This window comes from Glycine soja, chromosome 12, assembly GCF_004193775.1.
Source record: "Glycine soja cultivar W05 chromosome 12, ASM419377v2, whole genome shotgun sequence".
Classification (NCBI taxonomy): domain Eukaryota; kingdom Viridiplantae; phylum Streptophyta; class Magnoliopsida; order Fabales; family Fabaceae; genus Glycine; species Glycine soja.
Window position 1 is genome coordinate 42,694,699 of NC_041013.1, and position 23,309 is coordinate 42,718,007.

General features: G+C 32.4%; 3 protein-coding genes across 4 annotated transcripts; all 3 read left to right on the plus strand.

The window, feature by feature from the left end:
• The first annotated feature begins 626 nt into the window (after window positions 1-626).
• Window positions 627-6,159, plus strand: LOC114380002 (nuclear/nucleolar GTPase 2-like). 2 transcript variants are annotated; one of them, XM_028338875.1, is made up of 12 exons: window positions 627-955; window positions 1,234-1,367; window positions 1,474-1,603; window positions 2,042-2,202; window positions 2,444-2,458; window positions 2,555-2,656; window positions 2,775-2,879; window positions 3,046-3,174; window positions 3,365-3,505; window positions 4,246-4,346; window positions 4,829-4,886; window positions 5,544-6,159. In XM_028338875.1, exons 1-12 carry the CDS (start codon window positions 724-726, stop codon window positions 5,898-5,900), a joined length of 1,665 nt encoding a protein of 554 aa, XP_028194676.1. In that variant the 5' UTR covers window positions 627-723; the 3' UTR covers window positions 5,901-6,159. The 2 variants fall into 2 exon arrangements, with proteins under 2 accessions (XP_028194676.1, XP_028194677.1); XM_028338876.1 differs by lacking the exon at window positions 2,444-2,458 and having other exon boundaries at window positions 628-955.
• A 2,245-nt stretch (window positions 6,160-8,404) lies between these two features.
• LOC114379414 (MLO-like protein 11) lies at window positions 8,405-16,501 on the plus strand. The gene is made up of 15 exons (XM_028338065.1): window positions 8,405-9,571; window positions 10,116-10,173; window positions 10,323-10,549; window positions 10,647-10,763; window positions 11,847-11,907; window positions 12,624-12,718; window positions 13,344-13,418; window positions 13,586-13,671; window positions 14,048-14,097; window positions 14,339-14,379; window positions 14,634-14,804; window positions 14,890-14,925; window positions 15,169-15,236; window positions 15,438-15,498; window positions 15,802-16,501. Exons 1-15 carry the CDS (start codon window positions 9,446-9,448, stop codon window positions 16,156-16,158), a joined length of 1,629 nt encoding a protein of 542 aa, XP_028193866.1. The 5' UTR covers window positions 8,405-9,445; the 3' UTR covers window positions 16,159-16,501.
• An 818-nt stretch (window positions 16,502-17,319) lies between these two features.
• LOC114379671 (putative nuclear RNA export factor SDE5) lies at window positions 17,320-22,986 on the plus strand. The gene is made up of 5 exons (XM_028338362.1): window positions 17,320-17,675; window positions 18,491-18,516; window positions 22,078-22,145; window positions 22,246-22,345; window positions 22,450-22,986. The coding sequence occupies exons 1-5, from the start codon at window positions 17,564-17,566 to the stop codon at window positions 22,471-22,473; spliced, it is 330 nt and encodes a 109-aa protein (XP_028194163.1). The 5' UTR covers window positions 17,320-17,563; the 3' UTR covers window positions 22,474-22,986.
• The last annotated feature ends 323 nt before the right edge of the window (window positions 22,987-23,309 follow it).

The window sequence follows — 23,309 nt, forward strand, 5'->3', positions numbered from 1 at the left end:
CATGAGTTTAAATTTTAATATTTTATTTCGATCTCTATTAAATCAAATTTTGAACTTGATGAATCTTTTGAGAGAAAGGAGGCAGGAAGAGCTAAATTCATCTTAACCTATTATATCATGCTTATCTTTTATTGGTTAAGAGGTTAGAAACTTTCTTTTTTTTTTACGATAAATTCCTCTTAATAAGACATTTTGATCATATTTTAAATAAATACATTAGATGTAGAGTTTCCTCTAATCAAATAAATAAATAAATACATACAAATTTGAGAATTGAATAAAAAATTATAAATTTTCTAAAAGGTAAAGACTACTAAAATTATGAAAGAAAAATAATAAGTGATTAAAATAATAGATGAAGAATTAAAGAGGATTATTATTCTCTTTTGTACTACCTTTTTTCAGACACATCTTGTGCTTTGGATAATTAATAATATTTTTTTGCTTCGCAAAAAAAATAAAATTAAAGAGTATCAAAACTGCAGTTTAATTTATCTTAAATCTTTGTATTTTGCTTAGTTGGTCTGTCACCTCTTGGGCCCATTAACTAGCTTAACATTGGGCCTGCCTCTGCTTCAAGCCTTCAACCATTGTAAAAAAAAAAAAACACGTTCCCACCGCTCCTCAGCGGAACAAAAACCCTAATCTTAACTGTCCTTCGCGGTTTCGCTCTTTTCAGCTGCAACAACCAACTCTCTCTCTCTCTCTGTTTCTGTTTCTGCAATGGCGAAGAAGAAGGAGAAGAAGGTGAACGTCTCCGGAAAACCCAAGCACTCTCTCGACGTAAACCGCAGCAATGACGCGAAGAAGGAGTCGCGCTCCGCCGCCACCGTGCGCCGCCTCAAGATGTACAACACCAGGCCCGTGCGCGACCGGAAGGGAAAAGTCGTATCCCACGAGCTTCAGTCCAAGGAGCTTCCCAGCACAAGAATCCAACCCGATCGTCGATGGTTCGGTAAGTCCAATTTCGCAACAACAATTGTTTAATTCTTATTTAATCGAATAATAATCGCGTTTCTTCAACTTGAATGCTTAACTACTTAGTGTGTGTTTTGGAAGCAGTTGAATCTACTTTCAGATGATGAAAGTTACAGCATTGTTGCTTTGAAATTTTTGCATTGGACACGCGATTTCTCCTTTAACGTCATTTCAACGCTAATCCAAACGCACACTTAATTAAATAATAACAATCGTGTTTCTTCGACATGAACTTACGAATTTTATGATTCGCAGGGAACACGCGTGTTGTGAATCAGAAAGAGCTTGAGTTTTTCCGAGAAGAGCTACAGAGCCGCATGTCTAGTAATTACAATGTAATTCTGAAGGAGAAGAAACTTCCGCTTTCGCTACTCAACGATCACCAGAAGGTTTGCTTGCTTTTCACGATGTGTAATTGGTGAATGAATGAGTTGTGTGTTTTTCAAAATGAAAATGTTAGTGAATTTGATAATGGTTTGTGGACTTTGAATGTAGCAAGCTAGAGTTCACCTGCTTGATAGAGAGCCTTTCCAGGATGCGTTTGGACCGAAGACTAAGAGGAAGCGCCCCAGCCTCTTGGCGGCTGACTACGAGTCATTGCTGAAGAAAGCCGATGGGTCTCAGGGTAAAAATGATGGTTTCTCTGTAAATTTGTAGGTTGGATGTGTAATCGGCTTGTGCTGTTATCTTTAAGAGCTTATGGCCTGTTTGCTTGGAGTGTTTTTGTTTTAAGAAAGGTTTAATTAGTTATTTGGTCTCTATAGTTACAAAAACTTATCCTTTTAGTCCTTGTACTTTAGTCCCTACTCCCTACACATGTCACATTCCATTTTTCTAAAAGTTATAAATAATAGCTTAAAAAGTTATATTAAAAAATTGATTTCTGTTTCTTATCTAAAGGCACCCCTTAGTTTGTTACTTGTTTTTCGTTGGTGTACTTAATAATTTACTTAATTGAAACTGACTAGTAATTGTTTGTTTCTTTTTTGGGAATGCTTGTTTTGTGTGATTTTTTGTTTCTCTCTTCAACCTAATAATGTTTTACTTATTTCTTACATTGCAGATGCTTTTGAAGAGAAGTATGGTTCCAGTGTATCCGCGGAAGCTAATGATGAAGATGGATTTAGAGATTTAGTGCGACATACAATGTTCGAAAAGGGTCAGAGTAAACGCATATGGGGTGAGCTTTACAAAGTGATAGATTCTTCAGACGTGGTTGTCCAGGTAGTATCTCCTTCTATTTTTCGGGGATTTTTCACATATCTTATGTTTTTGAAGTGGTATGCATGTGTGTATTTCTATAGATACGATTTTGTGCAGAAAATTGAAAAAAAAGAGCTTTTTGACGGGCATTTCTGCTGCTTTGCTGCTCTGTATTTTGAATTTTAAAAAGAATTTTGTCTTGGTTAATGTGTTCCTCCTTTTTAAGCAATTTTCTTTTTATGGTTGTTTTGTGCTTTGTCAGGCTGTAGAGTCTATGGTAGGTCAGATTTCTTTTGACATGACTCGTGGAAGTTTTCACTTGGATCCTTCTTCTCTTCCTCAAAGTTTGAATACCTTATGTATCCTAATGCAGGTTTTAGATGCAAGGGATCCACAAGGAACAAGATGCTATCATTTAGAGAAGCATTTGAAGGAAAATTGTAAGCACAAACACATGGTGCTTTTATTGAACAAGGTTAGTAACATCATTATTTGTTCTTTGACTTCTTTCAATTGCTCTAAAATGTTGCTAAATGCCCTAAATTGCTATTACGTGAGATAAAACAATCTTAGTTTTATTTTTCTTTTTTCAGTGTGATCTAGTTCCTGCTTGGGCAACAAAAGGATGGCTTAGAGTTTTGTCAAAAGAATTTCCAACTCTAGCATTCCATGCAAACATTAACAAGTCCTTCGGAAAAGTATTTCTGTTACATTTGATCATTATTTAATTTGTTTACTTTATCTGCCAATTTTGTTACATTATGAAATAATTTAACTGAAATTTGAGATAACACATCTTTCTTTCCTCTCCATTCAGCATCAGCTGCTATTTGCTATTTTCTTATTGGTCATTATTGTGCTTAGGGTTCACTTCTATCAGTTCTGAGACAATTTGCTCGATTGAAACGTGATAAGCAAGCAATATCTGTTGGATTTGTTGGATACCCAAATGTTGGGAAGTCATCCGTAATCAACACATTGCGTACAAAGAATGTAATAGTTCTTTCCCTTTACTGCTTCGGAATTTTTTCTTAATCTGTTGTTTGAGTTTGCGAGGACATTAATGCAAGCATGAAAGCACAAATCTTTTCCCAAATCCTCTCTGGCATTAACATTTTAAATTATTGTTGTGGAATAATCATTTTAGCATACTGATTGACATGTGTCTAATTATATGTTAAAGGTCTGCAAGGTTGCTCCAATTCCAGGGGAAACAAAAGTATGGCAGTATATAACCCTAACAAAGAGGATCTTTCTGATTGATTGTCCAGGTGTTGTCTACCACAACAATGATTCTGAAACAGATGTTGTGTTGAAGGGTGTGGTAGGTTTCCTCCTGTTTTCTCTGATTTTGTTATGTGTTTTCATAAAGAATGCTCTGTTCAGACTTTTTTTTGAGTGTTAATTTAATATGACACAGTGGCATCATTTAATCCGTGTAGGCAACTTCACCTAGTGGGGATAGTATTTCATTTTTGTAATTTGCTAATAGTGTTTTTCTTTGTGCTCTGCAAAGTAAAAAAGAATAACCACCTACTTAGGGACATGTCCAATCAACCTGGTTGTCTCCTGAGATATCTATTTTGTTTTGTTGTTGTATATTATTCATTGTGATTTGTTGGACTCTCAAGTCCAAAAAGAACTATTCTTATATTTTATGAAAGGCTGAATGACTAGTTACCTATTTGGGTGTTATATCCAGGTAATGACACGCAAGTGATACTAGTCATAGCTTTCATGCCATCAAAATATGATTGTGATCAATGTTGCTTTCCTCTTGTGCTGATTTATCAAAATGGTGACTATCTATTATTGATGTGATAGTATATTGAGTGATATAATTTTAGTATCAACCTGGCATCTCCTGAACAATCATAGCTTTTATTTGGTTATGTTATATCATATATTGTGATTGTCGGGAGCCATGCTTGTTTTGCTTGCCCAATGGATAATTTATTCTGTGTTTGTGCTGATAGAAGTTCTTGTGGAATTAATTTTGCATTTTAGTTGGTAATATATTATTATTACTTAATACAGTCAGGCTAATGCTTGTGTTACTTTCAGGTGCGTGTAACTAATTTGAAAGATGCTGCAGACCATATAGGTGAGGTTTTGAAACGTGTGAAGAAAGAGCATTTGGAGAGAGCATATAAAATAAAAGAGTGGTATGGTTCTGTCTCATGAACTTAATGGTGTAGATATGTGTTAACTGTAAAGTGTGTCCTTTTTATATTTTTGTGTTTGCTGAAAACAACCTAAGTTTGCCCATCAATCTTAATCTCTGATAAGATGCTGTTGTAGTTGATAGAGAACAACACTTTCTACTTTTCGTGCCATGTTATGCAATCAACCCACATGCAAACTTTAGACTTTAGAAAATGTAGATAAGCAAAAACTGACACAAATATATCAGGCAACAACTTTTCTCCCACTTGTCTTTCTGTGCTGACATCTTTTAAGATTTTTTTCTTTTTCCTATATTAGCTTCTGGTGATAGATTGTGCACAGTAAGGCAGTGATGACATAATCTGTGTGACCATTACATGCTGTTAAGACTTATTCACCTTGATTTGCTTACTTATCTGTATGTATCAGCATAGCATAAGTACAAAACATTGGTTTTCATCAATATTTTTCTTGTCACCAGGGATGATGAGAATGACTTCTTACTGCAGCTTTGCAAATCAACTGGCAAACTTCTGAAGGTATTCTTCTTGAGTTGTTCTGAATCCTTAGTTTTATATTTGGTAGTCATTTCATGATAGTATTGTTGTTGAGGCTAATGATCAGCTCTACTAATGTATTCTGGCTCTCCTCAATTCCGCCAAGACTTGATATGCTGCCTGTATGCATATTCTTCCATGTATGGGATGACTATCGGGAGTCAAAACCAATATTGAACTAAAGCAACACCTGTGGGTGGACACTGGACACAAACAAGATATGTTGTACTTATAGAATCTATTGTAAAAGTTGGTAGTATCTTAGCGTTAGGTGGTGTGGGCATGTGGGTAAGACTTGTAGAGGTCCCATTAAGGAGAGTAAATCAGATGGAGGGTTGTACAATAATTAAGGAACAGGGAGACCAAGACAGGGATAGGCCATATCATCAAGAAGGATTTACATTATATTTACGACAGGATATTATGGCATTGTTTGATTCATGTACCTTATCCCACTTGGTGGGAGAAGGCTTTTGTTCGGTTTTTTTGAAGCTTGTTGCTCTGGTACTAAACCTGATGGTCATGTAACCTATGTAGCTGACCTCACTTAGTGGGATAAGGATAAGGCTTTTGTTGTTGTTGAAGGTTTTTGCTCTTGTAAGACAGGGTAAAATCTGTGACTTATAATGTTTGTTTCAGGGTGGTGAGCCTGACTTGATGACTGCGGCAAAGATGATACTTCATGACTGGCAGAGGGGTCGAATTCCCTTTTTTGTTCCCCCTCCTAGGCAGGAGGACTTGTCTGAGGAACCTAATGTTAATGGTGTTGACCTAGATGATTCAGTTGATGGCAACGAGGCTTCTGCTGCTATGAAGGCTATCGCAGATGTTCTTTCATCGCAGCAACAAATAAATGTACCTGTTCAGAATGATTTATATAGTGAGAAGGAGTTGAAGGGGGAAGCTACTGATCAACATCCAAACACTAATGCAAACGAAGAAATTCTGGCCCTTGATAGTAACACATCTGAAGAGGATCCAATCAGCGAGCCATAACTTTTGGTTGCTGTTGTAGCAGTCAGGAAATTGTAAATTTTAAGTTGGGTTTTGTTTCCATCCTCTAAAAAGCTTTGAAGAGAACAAGCTTCTTTTCCCTCAATTCACTTATGCACAAGCGAGTTTCATGCTGGGACTTCAATGTAAATTTTTTTTTTTCTATTTTTATTCTCTCTATTTTCATAATCCAATACACAGTTAATAATTTTTGTATGAATGTTGATGTTGATGTTAAATTAATAATTTTAATTTAGTAGAATAACTTTATAAAAATTATGTAATTTAAAATTAATTAATATTACATCATTTTAACGTCATTTTAACGTCTAATAATTTTTAAAATATAAAAAATGTCAACAATTAAAGAATATATTTATGAACATTTAATTTATCTCAAAGGACAAAGAAACAGATAAATTAGGACAAATTTTTCCATCTCTTTTTTTCTTTTTTGGGTTTCTCATCCCTTCAACACTACTGTGGTCGGCGCTTTGTGATGAGTTTGAATTTTGAGGTAAAAGGTTTTTTTGGCTTTATCATTCATTGAAGTCCAAAGTTGAGGCGATTATTTCCTTCAAAGAGATACTAGTCACAAATGTTAACTTTGACACTGTTTGATAAAGTTGATTTAGGTGGGTAGTTGAGATAAGAGGATGGGAATAGGGGATATATTAGAAATTGATGTTGTTTGGTTAAGGTTAAGATATGTGAGGAGAGAAATTAAAAGTAGGTAGGTCTTACATGAAAATATTTTTCTGGTGGAGTGAAATAGTGTGTAGATGAGATTGCACAGTGATTTCGTCATTTCGTGTGCCAAAAACTGTTCTAGTGCTTTGTGTGATTTTCCCTTTCACTATGTTTGATAATTATGAAATGTCTGATAATGGATTATGCATTGTTTGCTAATTGGTTACGCTACACCTTGTATACAAGAGTAAAATAACTTTTTTATTTTATTTATTTACAATCCAATTTCTATCCTCCTCTCCTTCCGTTTAAAACAAATAACGTCACAATATTATTTTTTTCATTCCATTTCTTTCTTTGCTACCAAACAAAGTGTAAGTAAGCAGAAATAATATGGTACTAAATGGACTCTGTTGTACAATGACAACGAAGATTAAATTTAAGATCTCTGTAAAAAAATATCTTGTTATGAATTTGTCTAATTGAATAAATTTTTAGGCCCTTTCAAGTTTGATATTTCAAAGCATCTGGATCTTAAAAATGAGACGGGGTATTATTGAGGACCAAATTACATTCATGATCATCACATTTATCACTCTAAAAATGTGTCTTTTAATCTTTGGATTTAATATATATTTTTTTTAGAACACACATTTAGTATAATTAAAAGTCCTAAATAGTACTAACAATAAAATCTTTATTATTGATTTAAAATTATTAAAAAATACAAAATTAGTCATGAGAGTAAAATTTACAAAATTAGTCATAAGTTTAAAGGTTTTACCTTCACTTATATGATGCTTAATATTGGGAAATACCCAAGTCCCACATCGGCTGCCTCAATCCTTGGAGTGCAGCTTATATACCTGTTGGATAACTTCACTTAATATCAATTGGTTTTAAGATGAAATCTAACGTGGTTATTCTCACTTATATGATATTCAAATTTCTCATTCTTACTCAATATGAAACTTCATTTCTCACTTATAGTTTAACATAAAATGTATTTAAAAGAGTATATTAGAGAGTATCTCATTAACCTTGAAACAAAAGTAATCGAGTTAGGTGACCGCATGTGAGGGACAATGAAGTTTTTGTGCTTGACGAAGATGACAGAATTGACAAAGGACCTGACGTGAACGTCCTTGAACTGATAGCAGACTTGCACTAGAGTGGAGGATTTTTATGACATTTTACAAAAATTAATACCCTTGGTAATGATGATTGTTCAAGAAAGATAAAAAAAATACAATTTTAGAGAGAAAATATAAGTACAATAAAGACTAACTCCAGGAAATGAGTCTAATTTGCTTTAATAATTAAGTGTAAAAGAAGATGTTTCGTTGATGCAGCAACGACAAATGCGGTAGCATATCATGCAGCGCGAAAAAAGATAGTTAGGGAAACACGTGCATGCTGCATGAACATCACTTTATGTTTTTTAATCACATATATTTTAGTAAGATTTTTTTTGTTGATCATATTTTTTTTACGATTATCAAATTGAGATTTTGCTTAAATTTATTTTTTATTCACAAATATTGATTTATTAATTTTATTAGAAATATAAAAATACAAATTTATAATATTTCTTTTCTCCTTTTTTTCTTATTTTTCTAATTATTACTGAATGAACCTTATATCTCTTTAATATTTAACATATATGATTGATAGGATTGAAAGATAACTTTACTGTTAAATATTTCTGTATCTCATTATATGAAAAAGCTTATAATAAAAGAGATGGTTTACCCAAAAAAAATACTTTATTATATAATCTGTGAGTAAGAGTTGGCAAGCACCTGTGGCCCAGTGAAGAGATACTGAACAGTGTGCATTGCATTGGCATTGACATAATATTGCAGCTGGAAAAAGACGCGCTTTGCCCCTAGCAGTTTATATAGGAATCATAAAAATGCATGTAGTTTTTGGTGAACTCATTCAATGTATTAGGAACAAACAACTGTTTGTTAGTTACAGGTTATGACTGAGTGAGAAAGAGAGTGAGAGGGATCTTCAGATTTAACTTTTCTGGGTTCACTTGTTACAGCGTGATAAGTTCCATTCTGAGTTTCGTAGATTCCTGACAGGGGTTTAAGGTTGTGAGTACTTGATGTTGGTAAAAAAGGTGTGGCCTTTACTCTCATTGAAGAATGTCTGAATCTGCTTGGCACTGTCGTTGAAGTTGAACCAAGGAAAAAATGAAGCTTTTATAAGAGCCAGTAACGTGTCTTGGGAATGTGAGCATGATTCGCAAATGGGGTTGCTCTGAATAGTTCACAAGAGCTCTCAGCCTCTCAGGAAGGAAAAAAAAGAGCCTTGTTTTTTGTTTTTTATTTTTTATTTTGTTTGGAGAAAGTGAGAGAAAAAAGGTCAAGGAAATTTCCTTTCACCATCTTGTTATATTGGAAATATATTTCTTTTTCCTTTTCTTCTGGGAGAGTTTTTGATAGTTATGGAAGATTTTGATATGCTGTGAAGAGTTTGCGAAAGTTTTCTTTGTTAGCAAGTGGTATTGGTTTGTGTTTTATGCTCAAACCTGGGAGTCAATGGTGGAGAGATTAGAAATTAGAGCTTCCATTTGGGTCCTAATCCTTTGTTTTGCTGTATCTTTGTATGTAAATTAGGAATCAGGATTACTAATTGCTGTTGTTTGTTGGTGAGTGACAATGCCATTAGGATTTCTATTTATAGGATTCAGTATTATCTCACTGATTTATAGGCCGATTAAGCGGTGTACTATGAGTTTTGCTGGTATAATTTTTGAAGTAGATTTTCAGTGAGACCATATCTTAAGTCCTTGGATGTTTAAGGCATAGTCATATTTAAGGTCTGGTCTGTGATTTGGGTGTTTCAGAATGGAAGAAAATTCTCAAGAAAAGCGGTCTTTGGCTTTGACTCCTACATGGTCTGTTGCCACTGTGTTGACAGTGTTTGTTGCTGTCTCTCTGCTTGTGGAGCGCTCCATTCACCATTTAAGCAACGTAAGTATTGCCAGACAAGAATCTTTATTGAGCTTTGTTGGTTCTTGATGTTAAACTCTGTAATGTAGCAAAAACATTGCATGGTAGAAATTGGAATTTGTTCAATTTTTAAGGCATTTTGGAAACTTGTGATTAAGACTTCAGCTGCTATCAGACTTGTTATGAATTGAGTGATAGAAGGGCAGCGATGAAAAAATGAAAAGAGAAATATTTAGTATTTTCCCTAACTACTGCTTAGATGTGGTAAGAACCTTCATTTGTGATTTTTAAATGTATCTCTATAACAAATTTATTTGGATATGCATTATTTGGCATAGGAAGAAGTTTTCTCTCTTTCCAAAAAATAAATAAATTAAACTGACATGTATAGATTTAAATTTTTCCTTTTTTATTTAAACTTTAAAGCTTGATTCTGTCTTAATTAATCATATATTTGTTTTACTTGTGATAGAACCATCGATTTAAGTGTTATTGAATAAGAAGTTCTTTTTGGTTACCTTTGGCCTGAATTCTCATGTGTGATTATGTTTTTCTGTGTCTGCAGTGGCTGCGGAAAACTAATCGAAAACCATTGCTTGCAGCTCTAGAGAAGATGAAAGAAGGTGTTGTGCATTAAATTATACTGGAACTCCTTTTACGTATACACAAGGATTCTTTTTTACTTGTTAATCTTTACTGATTTTACCTCGTTGTAATGTAACGTGTCTCATTTTACTGATCAATTCTCTTTATTTTGCAATTCTATCTTCAGAGTTGATGTTACTCGGATTTATATCACTCTTATTAACAGCTACCTCACGCATGATAGCCAATATTTGCATTCCATCGAAGTTCTACAACATTGCTTTTGCTCCATGCACTAGATCTGAGATTGATGAAGAAATGGAAGACAACAGCTCTGAAGAGCGTAAATTATTGATGGCTTCTTCTTATCCACACTTAGTTAGAAGGATGTTGAATAGCAGCACCTGCAAAGAGGCATGAGCAATATAACTTACATGTATAAAATTTGACTCACTAGCTTATACCACTTTAAATTAATGTAGGTTGATTTTCATTTTGTTATCTTGCTCAGGGTTATGAACCTTTTGTTTCGTATGAAGGTCTAGAGCAGTTGCACCGATTCATTTTTGTCATGGCGGTAACGCATATATCTTACAGTTGCCTAACTATGTTGTTGGCCATTGTGAAGGTGAGTTATTGTTTTTTATTCATAGATGAGGCCTGTCTGCCACACACTTATCATTGTTGCAAAAAAAATGAGCCATGTATTATTTTTCTGTTTCAAAATCTGCTTGGGTTTTCACATTGGATTTGATACTATATTTCCTTTTGAATACATCAATACATTATAAATTTATAATACATTGCAGTTAATATGATTCAGCAGAGTGTCTGATAGGTACCTGCAAAAAACATTGTGAAGAAACAGAGAGACAGAAGGAAAGAAAAAAGTATCTGTATTGTATTCCAAGTTTTTTTCATATCAGCAAATGCTAATTGCTAGTTTTGTTAGTAGGGGGGATTGAACCCATGACCTTTCCCCCCTTCCCTTCTTTCTTAACCACCCAATCTGATTTGTATTTCAAGTATCAAGCCCAAAGCAAAGGATTTCAGGTCCTGATTATATAGTTTTTGTGTACAGTGAAGAAAGAAAATGTAAAGGTCTATAGACAATTCAAGAGGGGCCTAGTCTCCCAAATCCGAGTCCAATTCCTGTTCCCCCAATCATAGTCCTTGGGGTTATTCTCTCCCCCTCCAACAAATTCTCACACACCCCTCTCCTCACTATTGCTAATTAGGCAGTTATTTATTCTTTTCTCTACCCTGGCCAGGGTCAAGTGCATTACACCTTTTTCTTCTCACATAACTCCCTGGTAAATTTGAGCCTTGGGACCTTTTCAGTGTCAATCATGTTCTATGAAGCATCATCATGCAAAATAATTAAACTGAGCAAAATTAGGGAGAAACACGGGACCGGAATTGTCACGGAAAAGGGTATATAGGCAATGTATTAAAAAGATACATGCAATACCAAAAAAGTATAGAGAATATTATATTATTCAAAGTAAAAGTGTGGAGGTTGCACCTAAGAAAAGTAATCTACGAAAATTATTCCTGGATGTTTTTTATAATTGAGATTCGAGAATAATAGTATGAAACAATATCATTCAAATATTTTTAAGCTTTATTTAGTTGGCTCTATGTGGTAAAACATTCAGGTGTTATCATTTTGGATTTTGTTTGACATAATAACACTAGTAGTTTAAACCAGATTCACAGTTGGAGAGTGTGGGAGGATGAGGCTCATATGGATCGGCATAATTCATTAACTGGTAAGCACAATACTTCTCAATGTGCCTTTGAACAAAATCTATTTTCAATTTGTTTTGTGTTATCCTGTTTGGTCCTTTGAAATGTTGTTTCCACTTCTATGATTGACTATACAAACTTATGAATCACCTCAATCAGGTTTGTTATACTACAATTCATCTTTTCTCTCACTTGTGTAGTTGTTGTACTTGTAGGTAATATGTTATATAATTAAAATCCAAAAGCAATTTCTCTGTTTCATCTCTCTCTTTCCCACTCCCCTAAATCACTTTACTAATCCTGTGGGGCAATTATGTTGATTTTTGGCTTGGTAGCCGCTGAAGTTCAGATAAATAAACAAGCATTTTGGATGACCAAAATCTTCCAAGATTGAATCATTCAGTGATTTATGATAGATGGAAATTCTAATATATAAATGTATCTTTACCAGCCAGCCCAAGCTTTTGGTCCTTGATTCGTATTACATCGATGATCAATTGATCATGTGGTCAGGAGTTTAATCCTTGCATTAATATTTAATTTTAATTTAGTTCTTAATTATAGTCCTCGTTCTACGCTCGAGCTTGTGTAATGGAGCATGTTAGAAATGTTCATTTACCTCTGTGCCTAACAGTTTAGGCCTTCAGGAGAGTTGGTCATTGACAGAAATTATACGGTCATGTAGTGCATATTTAAAACATATTTAGTAGTTGATTTGCCTATTCTTTTGTTGCAACAGAAATTACAAAAGAGTTGACCATGCGAAGGCAATCAACCTTTGTCAAGTCTCATGCATCAAACCCATTGAACAAAAATAGTTCCCTCATTTGGGTGGTAAATACGTATCTCCACTTGCTTTCTTGTTTCCATTTGATTTCAGTTCATTTATGTTTTTTCCTTTTAATATGTCTGTCTGTAGTTTCTTAAATTTATTTGATGAAAGAAGATATAAATAATGTTTGAAATCAGAATATACACAAAAGATTTTACCATCTGTGCACGGTTAATTTGGCTAGACTTCTTACCTTTTGATCAATTTGCTTTCACAAACAAGTTATGCATGAGTAGTTTGTTGCAATGGTCAATTAACTTAGCTAAACCATTACAAAGTTTTTCTCTCAAGGAAGCAAGTATGTTGAGTAAAATAAGATAAAAATTTCAATGATTATTTTTTATTTTTTTTTAAAGTGGTAAAACATATGAGAATTCATTTTGTGGTTCTCTAAATACTAAATGCTAATAGTTCTTGGGGGCTAATCACATGAATTTCGTATAACTATCAGAATCTTTTTGAGAACAAATATTATATGAATCTTTATTGTTACCGTATACTCTCTACTCCTCAATGTTAAGAACATATGTGCAAGAAATCTTGATTTTACAAATCCAGATTTCATTTTGAACCATTTACTCAGGATAATTGTATATCTATCTAATTTTAATTTTGATTAAGTTGTAGACATGCTTTTTCCGTCAATTTGGGCATTCTGTGGTTCTTGCGGATTATCTTACGCTTCGCAAAGGCTTCATCATGGTATTCAATATTGCAAAAATATTTGTCTCTTTATTTATTTTTTTGGTCTAGATCACAAGTATCCTCCACTGAGGCAATATTCGAGCCTAATTTGATTCTTATCTCACAGTATTTAAAAGCTACCTAATGTGGTTCTTATATCAGTTTGTTTTCATTATTCATGGCAGAATCACAACCTTTCATTCAAATATGATTTTCACAGCTACATGATTCGATCAATGGAAGAGGAATTCCAAAGGATAGTTGGTGTGAGGTGAGTAATAATAGAGATTCAGCAGTCAGTTTCATGATTTTCTCTTTTAGATACCAATTTCAGTTCATCAAGGATTCAAAGATCTGTAGTGTAATTTTATGCATTGTGCATGCCATGATCTTAGATTTCCGTGGTGACCTGTTTTACTAAATTGTTGGAAAAAAATAGTCATTCATTTATATTTAGTGTTTTAAGAGGTAGTTTAAATTTTCCATTCCGAATTCATATCAAATAATCAATTAAAGGAGGAAAGAATATAATGTCTTCATTTAAACATCTTGGACTTATTCTTGTTACATTTTATTGCTTTAGTTTTTCACAAACTGACTCTCATAGAGAAGTTGAAAGCTGATTATGTCTTTTAAATCTCTTGCAGTGGTCCACTCTGGGGATTTGTTATTGCCTTCATGCTTTTCAACATTAAAGGTATAGCCTATTATAAACAGTCTAGGTGAAAAACATTTCACCATCTTTGCTCTTGATTTTAACATTATACTTCCTCAGTGTCCCTTCTCTAAAAAAATCTCGTTGTTATGGATCTTTCTTTTGGAAATCGCTTCTACTTTCAGGCACTTTCTCTTAAGAATACTTGAAACATTATGGTCAGATCATACTTGGTTTTACATGCTGTTGAAACTTACAATATTTTTTTTTGGGTTTACCACAGGATCTAATCTATATTTCTGGATAGCTATCATTCCTGTATCTGTAAGTTACCTTGCAATTTCCTTCATTTCTTTTTTAACTTTTGTTCCCGAACCATTTAGATGTTGTAAATGGCTCTTTGCAAAGTAGTTGGTTGGTTTTTCTATGGAATTTGAATGAAACAGAATGCTTGTTGGTGAACCTGCATAAAATATGGCCTTATTTATGAAATGTTATATGATTTTTGTATGCTAAATAATTTAGTTGAATAAATTATTGAAGTTATTTAATAATACTATCATGTGTTTCATGAACAGCTTGTGCTCTTGGTGGGAACAAAACTACAGCATGTTATTGCAACCTTGGCATTGGAGAATGCTGGAATTACAAGGTTCTTCCCAGAAGCAAAGTTGAGGCCTCGTGATGAACTTTTCTGGTTTAATAAGCCTGAACTATTGCTATCGTTGATCCATTTCATTCTCTTCCAGGTTGGCCATGGTTTGTCTACATCTTATGTGATAATTTCTTGCTGAAACTTGTTATTAATGTCTGATTCCTTGTTCTTTTTGGCAGAATGCATTTGAGCTGGCTTCATTCTTTTGGTTCTGGGTATTTCCTTATCCACTTTACATCCTAGAATTAGACCATGGAGTAATAGGATGTTGTTTAAGTATCAACTGAATCTTGATTACTTGGAAATGAATTATCCAAAAATGAGAGCAAGATTCAGTTTTAGGGAGTTAAAATAAAATAAGATACAACTATATATTTGTGTTATTAAATCATATAATACACGCAACTTTGAATTTTTTGCATTTTACTAAACTAGAAAAATGTCTTTTTTTACTACAGTGGCAGTTCGGATATTATTCCTGCTTTATTAGGAATCACCTTCTCCTTTATATAAGGCTAATATTGGGGTATGTAGAAATCAACACTGCTTATTTTATTCCTTATTCAGGATTTTACTTCATATTATACTTGTGTAAACTAAGTCAATAAATAATTGACCTGTCACTATTTTATATATAAAATAACTATTTAATGTAAAATGTCAGTGTTGGATATTTATCGGCTTAGTTTACAAAAATCAATCAACCAACTTGTATACAACTGTGTAGGTTAGCAGGACAGTTTCTTTGCAGCTACAGCACCTTGCCACTCTATGCACTTGTTACACAGGTAAGAAACCCTGGATGTAGAAAAAGAAAATACAAGTTTAAGTCTGACATATATGACATGTTTGTAGTTTTGGAAGTATCAAATTATGTAAATGGCATGCCATACCCAAGTTTCATTTAGACAATACTTCTACTAAGTACTAACATGTTAGTTCACTACACAAGAGTGCTATTATAATTGGCTTTGATTTAGAAATAATGAATAAGCTCTCTTTGTTGGATTTCATGCATTGAGTGAATCATTTTAGTGAAGGGTTTTTGCCACTTTAATGTTCCATGCAACAACATCTTTTGTGTATTTCAGATGGGAACAAACTACAAGGCAGCATTAATCCCACAGAGGATAAGAGAAACAATTCATGGTTGGGGCAAGGCAGCTAGGAGGAAGAGAAGACATGGCATGTTCACTGATGACTCCACCATTCACACAGACACAAGCACTGTGTTGTCTATTGAAGAAGATGATCAATTAATTGATACCCCTGAAGTAGAATTACAACCAGCAACAGCTGTTACAGCTACCCCTTCTCCCATTGCTAATGAAACTTCAAGTAGGGCTGTTACACCCCTCCTAAGACCCTCTGCCTCAATATCTTCAGTGCAATGCAGTTCTAAAGCTGAAGCAATTCCAAGATGCTCCTCTATGCCAAGTGGAAGATAAATTGTGAACAATGGAGACTAATGAAACTAGTTAAATGGTACATTGATAAAGATGGCTTTTGTATGATCATCAAAGATGTATAAGATAACTACTTATAGTTCCCTTAAAGAAAGCTTTACAAGGGAATAGTGCTTTTGGACATTACTAATTTATGTGGGACAACTATACAATGGGGTGACTTTTGTATCTTGATGCCGAGAAGTAACACTGGAGAATTGGCCAAGTATATTGTAATTTTCTTTTTTGGATTTGAAATAGTGTAAATTAAAGTTGATTGTATGTCAAAGAAAATGATTATCATTGTTTTTTTATAATCATGTTATTGATATGGAGTATCCACTAACTATTTGTCGTTGACTAATTTTATCAAGAACTTGGTCATCTTTAGTGTAATATTTTCTTTTAACTATGTCTTTTTCATCTAAAGTCTTGAATCTAAAATCTTACTTAAGGGAACTAAATTCTATACAACTCAAATTAATGATTTATTGGTGAATGTCATCAGTTGATGCTATGCATTGCTAGATTGTTGATCCATGGTTGAATACTCAAATGGATTTTTGAATGACATGATTTATTAGAATCTTATAATTTGTTATTTAATTGCATAATTAGATAGGTATTATTTCACATGGATGAATGGGTGTAATTCTATCATAATATGAATTACATCATTCAACAATTATCTTTTTTTTTCTTTCTTTTTCTTCTTCTTTCCTTTTCTCCTTTCTCTCTCTACCATTTCTCATTAAAGAAATTGAAATGAAGATGAGTTATGATAAATCAAAAGAAATTGAAGAGCACCATGTCATACATTTACTACTTTCTCTCTGTTGATTATTATTATATATATATATATATATATATATATATATATATATATATATATATATATTATAAAATATAAGCAAATCTTTTCCAATTTTATCTTATTTAATGAACAATTTTTAAATTATCCTTTATTTAATAATTGAGGTTTTATTTATAATGAAAGACCATGTAAGATTTTTTTTATAAATAAGATTAGTTACAACTTAAACCTCTTAGTTACATCAAACAGAGTATTATCGAAAAAAGGAGAAGAAAATATCATGTTGAAAAATCTAAAAAATGCATTTCATAATAAGACTTCTTGTTCAAGCAATTAGTAACCACAATTGAATTAGCTTTCTATATTAAACCAACCCCTAACATTTTGACCTAAAAAATAAACAGAGAAGTGCATGAAAGCTAAGTGAACCTATGAAATGTGTACAGTAGCTTGGTGAAGGTAAAAAAGAAATCAAAACCAGTGATTTTGGCAGAGTAACTTGGTGTGTACAGTGTACCCTTGCTTTCACAATTTCTTCTTCTTCTTCTTCTTCCACGGAATTGCCCGAATCAGAGATATGGGGTGAAAGCTTCAATGAGAACTGCAGCTGTAAAGGGCACTGTTAGTGATGGGGTTGTGGACTTCCTCTTTAAGATGCTTGGAGATGGCTTTGAATTTGACAAGAATAAGATACATGATGTTTTTGGTAAATTCTTGCACCTCTTAGAAGAGTTGAGTGTTTATGAAATTGTAATTGCTAGTAGACTTGTAGTGTTTGTCAAGATTTTAAATAGCTGTTGTCGTTTCGTCATGATCCTTGATGTTACTGAAAGTTGTTGACAAATGCAGCTGCAATTGGGGTTGCGGTGGCTCTAAGAACCCTGATCTTGCAGCCAAAATCGTGGTGCGGACCACTTTTTGGAATCTTGTGATTGCATTAGAAAAGGGTTATTTTTCTGATTGATCTATTGAACTTTGCATGGTAATGAATTGTTTCTGGTTGTTGAGGGGCAAGTTACATGCTGATTGTCCTGTATTATCACCTCATCTATGTATCTTTGTGTATTCCTATCGTATTTCTTCCACATGGCACTCGTTTATAGTGTGTCAAAGTATGCTGTTTATAACTATCCTTTCCTAACATGTGCATGTGCAATAATATCTCAGTACTTTATTTAAGAGGTGGCATGTCTTTTTACTTAGAATGGTTGACATGACAATTTTGCAGTAACATGTTAACTGGGTCATTCTGATTTTCAGTGTCAAGTTTGCATTTCTGATGCTAATTTCATTTTGGTTTTGCTTTTGGGTCATTGACTGCCTGATGTTAGTTTTAGATTTGTCCATACCGGATTTTCAAAATCCTGTGTCCTGTTATGCATGATACTAATACTAATGGTTTTACTGTTTCCTTTTTTTGATATTCAAGGGGGAAATATGCTCTTCATGTTTACCATATTAATACATTGTTTATATTTTGTTTGACAATGTGCTTAATAAGACGATCCTTTGCAATTGCAGGCCGTTGCGGATATGATGTACAGAAGGTACAGTTACATTTATTTATGGCAATTTTCGAAATTTAAAGGGCCGTCTACTTTGAGAAAATATTTTTTGTTTTCAATTCACTTTTATTTACAAAATGACCTATTCTTTTCACTTTGCTTCCCGATTTCAAAAGATAGGTAAAGAAAAAAGTGAAAACAACTTTTTATTGTTTTCATTATTTCCATACAAACTTTTGAAAACAAGAAATAAAATTGAAAAAAGTGGCATTTTTATAATCATAAGGGAGAAAGAAAAGGAAAAAGAAAATAGAAAATATTTTCTCCAACCTTCAATACCTGATAGTTTATTACTTTTGGGCCTAATTAGAAGAATAAGTTATGAGTACTACGTTTGTAATGATGGTTACTACATCAATTGTCACCATTTGGCATTTATTGCAACGAGCATAACCTTAAAAGAAAGTGCATGTGATGTGGTTGAATATAGTATTAAAAATTATACTGTTGGCAACCAAATTAAGATACAAATACACCAAAATATTTTCAATTAATCTTGGTTACATTGATAAAATAGGATGTACGAAGGGTAAAATTTCTGGACTGAGTATGTATAATCTTGGCTAACTGGTCTGAATAAAGCACCAATGCTCAGAAGCCAGAAATGTAAGGTTGATATACAATCAGTGCAAGTGAGTCAATGTTAAATTTGTAGTTGAAACTTGAAAAAAGTAAGCTTGTGAATGTGAAATCATGGAGAGATATGGCTAACTATTGCATTGGAATCGATTATCATTATTTATACAAAAATTATTTCATCAAGCAATAGCTATTAGATATAGATATTGGTCCAAATTCTATGTTCTATTTTTAGTTGGTCAGGAGAAGAAATCAAATATCATTGTCAACATATGAGAATTTACATCACTTCCTCCTAAGATCCTCTCTATCATAGTATTTAACAAACTTTTCTTTAAACATATACCCATCATGAAGAAGTATGGATCTGAAGTCATCTTGCAGACAATGGAGGAGCTGCTTGATGAGTTAGCTTCCACTTTAAAGAAATATAATGATGTTCATGATCTGGCTGGTGAAAATGTAAGGTTTCAGCTAATAAATATAAAATATAAGTTCAAACTAGGTGCAAAATATTTAATAATTGAATGGTTTGCATAATTTGATTGTGTTAGAAGGAGCTTCTCTAAATAATTTAGTACTGATGTCATTTTTTTTTATAGATTGACTACTGGTGTCACTAAATCTTCTATAATTTGTCATATAGTGTGGTTATAAAAAATTACTTGTATAGGTTTTTACAGTAAGGAAGGAAAACCCTTGCAAATTTGCTCAACATTGTATAATCTTATAATTAAAAATGGAAAAGAAGATTGGTTAAAATATGTTTTTTATCTTCATAAACATGAAAATGTTTGGAATTGGTCCTACAAATTTTTAAGTACATTTTTCGTCCTTACAAAATTAAAGCTATTTTTTTGGCTAAGATACTAGTTTTAGTAAATCTGAACCTATGATAATGACTTTTTACATCGATTATACATATAACTAATGTAAAATGTTACGTTTGTGCATATAACCAATGTAAAAAAAAATAACACATTTTAATTTTGTGAGGACAAAAAAATGTACTGAAAATTTTATTGAGACAAATTCTTAACATTTTCATGTTTATTTTTCTTATTTTGTGATTGGAGGGTCATAAAGTGCAATTATATATTTAGAAGAACAGACATCCCTAGGCTGACACTTGACTATTTGAGTACTAGATTGGTCCTTTTATTTGTCCTCAAGATGTTTAGTTGATCGTGTTTTTATATAATGGCGAGCTTAATATTCGTGTTTTTATATGCTATTGAAGCTTAAATCCAAGGGTTTTACTAGGTGCACCATGCATATTGTTTGTGGACCCAACATTAAAATAAAATTTCAAAAATATTCTTAAAGGTTTTTATTTGTATGGATTACATAATCCGTATACCTCATACGAATTACGTGATTAGTAAGTGTTTTCTTTCTAATTTTTTTTCAAAAATATGTTTTTTTAAATTTATTAATAAATTATTATTTTTAATAGTAAATATATTTTTATTTATAAAAACATATACGGATTAAATAATTCGTATGAGTTTTATCAAAATTAATTGTCATAAAATTTATTATTTAAATTTACATGCGCATTAAATATACATTAAAAATTTTAGTGTTATATATAACAACATTATTTATTTTATAATATAATTGGCCTATTAGCTCAGTTGGTTAGAACATCATGTTAATAACTTGAAGTCACATATTTGACTCTTTTGTGATCTTTGAAATTTTAGGAGTATTTGAGAATAAAGGAAAACTATTTATTTTCACTTGATTGAAATTTATTTTGAGATTTTGATAAGATATATAAGAATGAATGTTGGATTATTAGTTTATTTTATTTATTGTGAGTTCATGATGTAGTTCGCTACAACGAAGAGATAATGTAGCCTATGAGTCAATTACTCATAGTATATTTATATTTGGTGTTTGCTACAACGAAGAGATAATGTAGCCTATGAGTCAATACTCATAGTATATTTGTATTTGTCGTTTGCTACAACGAAGAGATAATGTAACCCATCAGTCAATTTCTCATAGTATATTTATATTTTCTATTTGCTACAACGAAGAGATAATGTAGCCTAAGTCAATTTCTCATAATATATTTATATTTGTCGTTTGTTACAACAAAGAGATAATGTAGCCTATGAGTCAATTTCTCATAGTATATTTATATTTGCCGTTTGCTATAACGAAGAAATTATATAGCCTATGAGTTAATTACTCATAGTATATTTATATTTTTCATTCGCTACAACGAAGAGATAATGCAGTTTACGAGCCAAATGTCGTAGTTATATAATTATGGTTCACCACAATGAAGAGATAATGTGATCTATGTACACATAGTGGAATGAAAGTTTGATTATAAAGTTATTATTCTTGAATACCAGTTTATAGGTTGTTCTAAAATATATTTTTTTATACAATGGTTTCTAAAAGCAAGTTGTATTATTTATTTAATGTTATTTAAATTCCTTTTGGATGTTAAGACTTGTGCAATGTTGTGTTCTCCTTCCTGTCCACTTTGTATTTTATGCCCTCACTAAGTCTTTGTGACTTATCTTCTTATTTTATTTTATTTTCACTAAGTATTTGTTGACTTATCCAGGAATTTGATTATTTTTTGGTAGGCCACCATTGCGTCCGATGGATAGTTTTTTTGTTATGACTCCAATATAATGCAGTTATAAGGATAAAGATAGTAATAGATTTAGAAATAATTCCTTTATTTTGAAATTTAAATGATCTTCTCTTACATGTAATAATTGTACTTATAATGTTTTCAGACACTTTGATGATTAGTATTTATGACCAACTTCGTTATTAGTTGATATTTTGAACAATATGTTAATATCTAATTGTTGGATTGGGATATATATATATATATATATTTGTTTGTTTGTTTGGATATATTATATGTTTTTTTATAGTTCATTTAACATAAATGATGTTGTTAGATTGTTTACTATTTTTTTTAATGCACAGGGACATTTTTTTAACAGAAAGGTTCTTGAAGCAGATCAAAAATCTTCTCAAAAGCTTTTTCGAATCAAGTTAGTAGCAAATATAACAATTTCTTTCAATCTTCACCTTTTTAAGCCATGTGTTTCATTCCTTGGCTCATTGGAAAGCATTACTTCAATTTGACTGCAGAGAATCCGACGATGACGAAATGTCTCTTGATTTGCATGAACATGAGCCAAAGCAAGCCCTTCCTCTTCTCAAATTTCATTTAACTACTCTGGCTTTCCTGGTAGGCACTAGGCAGTAATTCTCATCCCAAGTCATTAGATTATGGAAAAAAATTGCATGGAACACCTTAATCTGACAAATCATTTCCGACTTTTACATTTCCAGCAATCAAATACCATCGATTCATAGTTGGGACAGGGAGATGAAGATATGAAAGGGGCTCGGAAAAAATTGGCAAGTCACACACTTGAGATTAGCTTAACAACTTTGTGCCACTATGTGGGGATTAATATGTAAATTTACATGTAGTATGATTTAAAATAGATGTTATGCTTAAGGAAAAATGACATGTCACTCACATGTTACATTTCAGTGGGTAAAATGCATATGATCTCCTACTCATGCTCAGCATTCAAATTTTGGATACACATTTACATTATATTTCCTTGTGTATTTATTAGGAGACAGAAAGTGAAAATTGTATTGAATTCGATGAACATACTTTGTTGGGGCCTGGGGGGTCATTTTGATATGTTCATTTAGTCCAGTTGATGAAGTTTAAGAATATTCCTAAATCTGTAGCGGATTATTAAGCTGCTGACCAAGAATTCCATTAATTGGACGGAAGAAGACTATGGTCCTACCTTACGTCTTCCAAGTGGATGTAATCGATAGGAAAATTTTGGAGTTTGCTAAAAAGAAACTGAATAGTAGTATGCCCTTCAAAAATATGCCTGACTTAGTCTTTTACATACATACATATATCAGATAGATATTCTAAAGATATATGTAATATCAATTTTCTTTTACTAGAAATGCAAGATGAAAATTGTCCTTTCAAAGTCATTTTTTCTTCTTTTAGATTTGTCTATAGGATTACATTAAATTTCTGCTTAAAGGAAAAAAAAAAAACTAATGACATAAGATCATGAAAAATTAATTTTATAATGCAAAATAAATGTGATATGATAATATCATATATTTTTGGTGAACAGATTTATTTACAATTTTAAAATTAGAAAGAC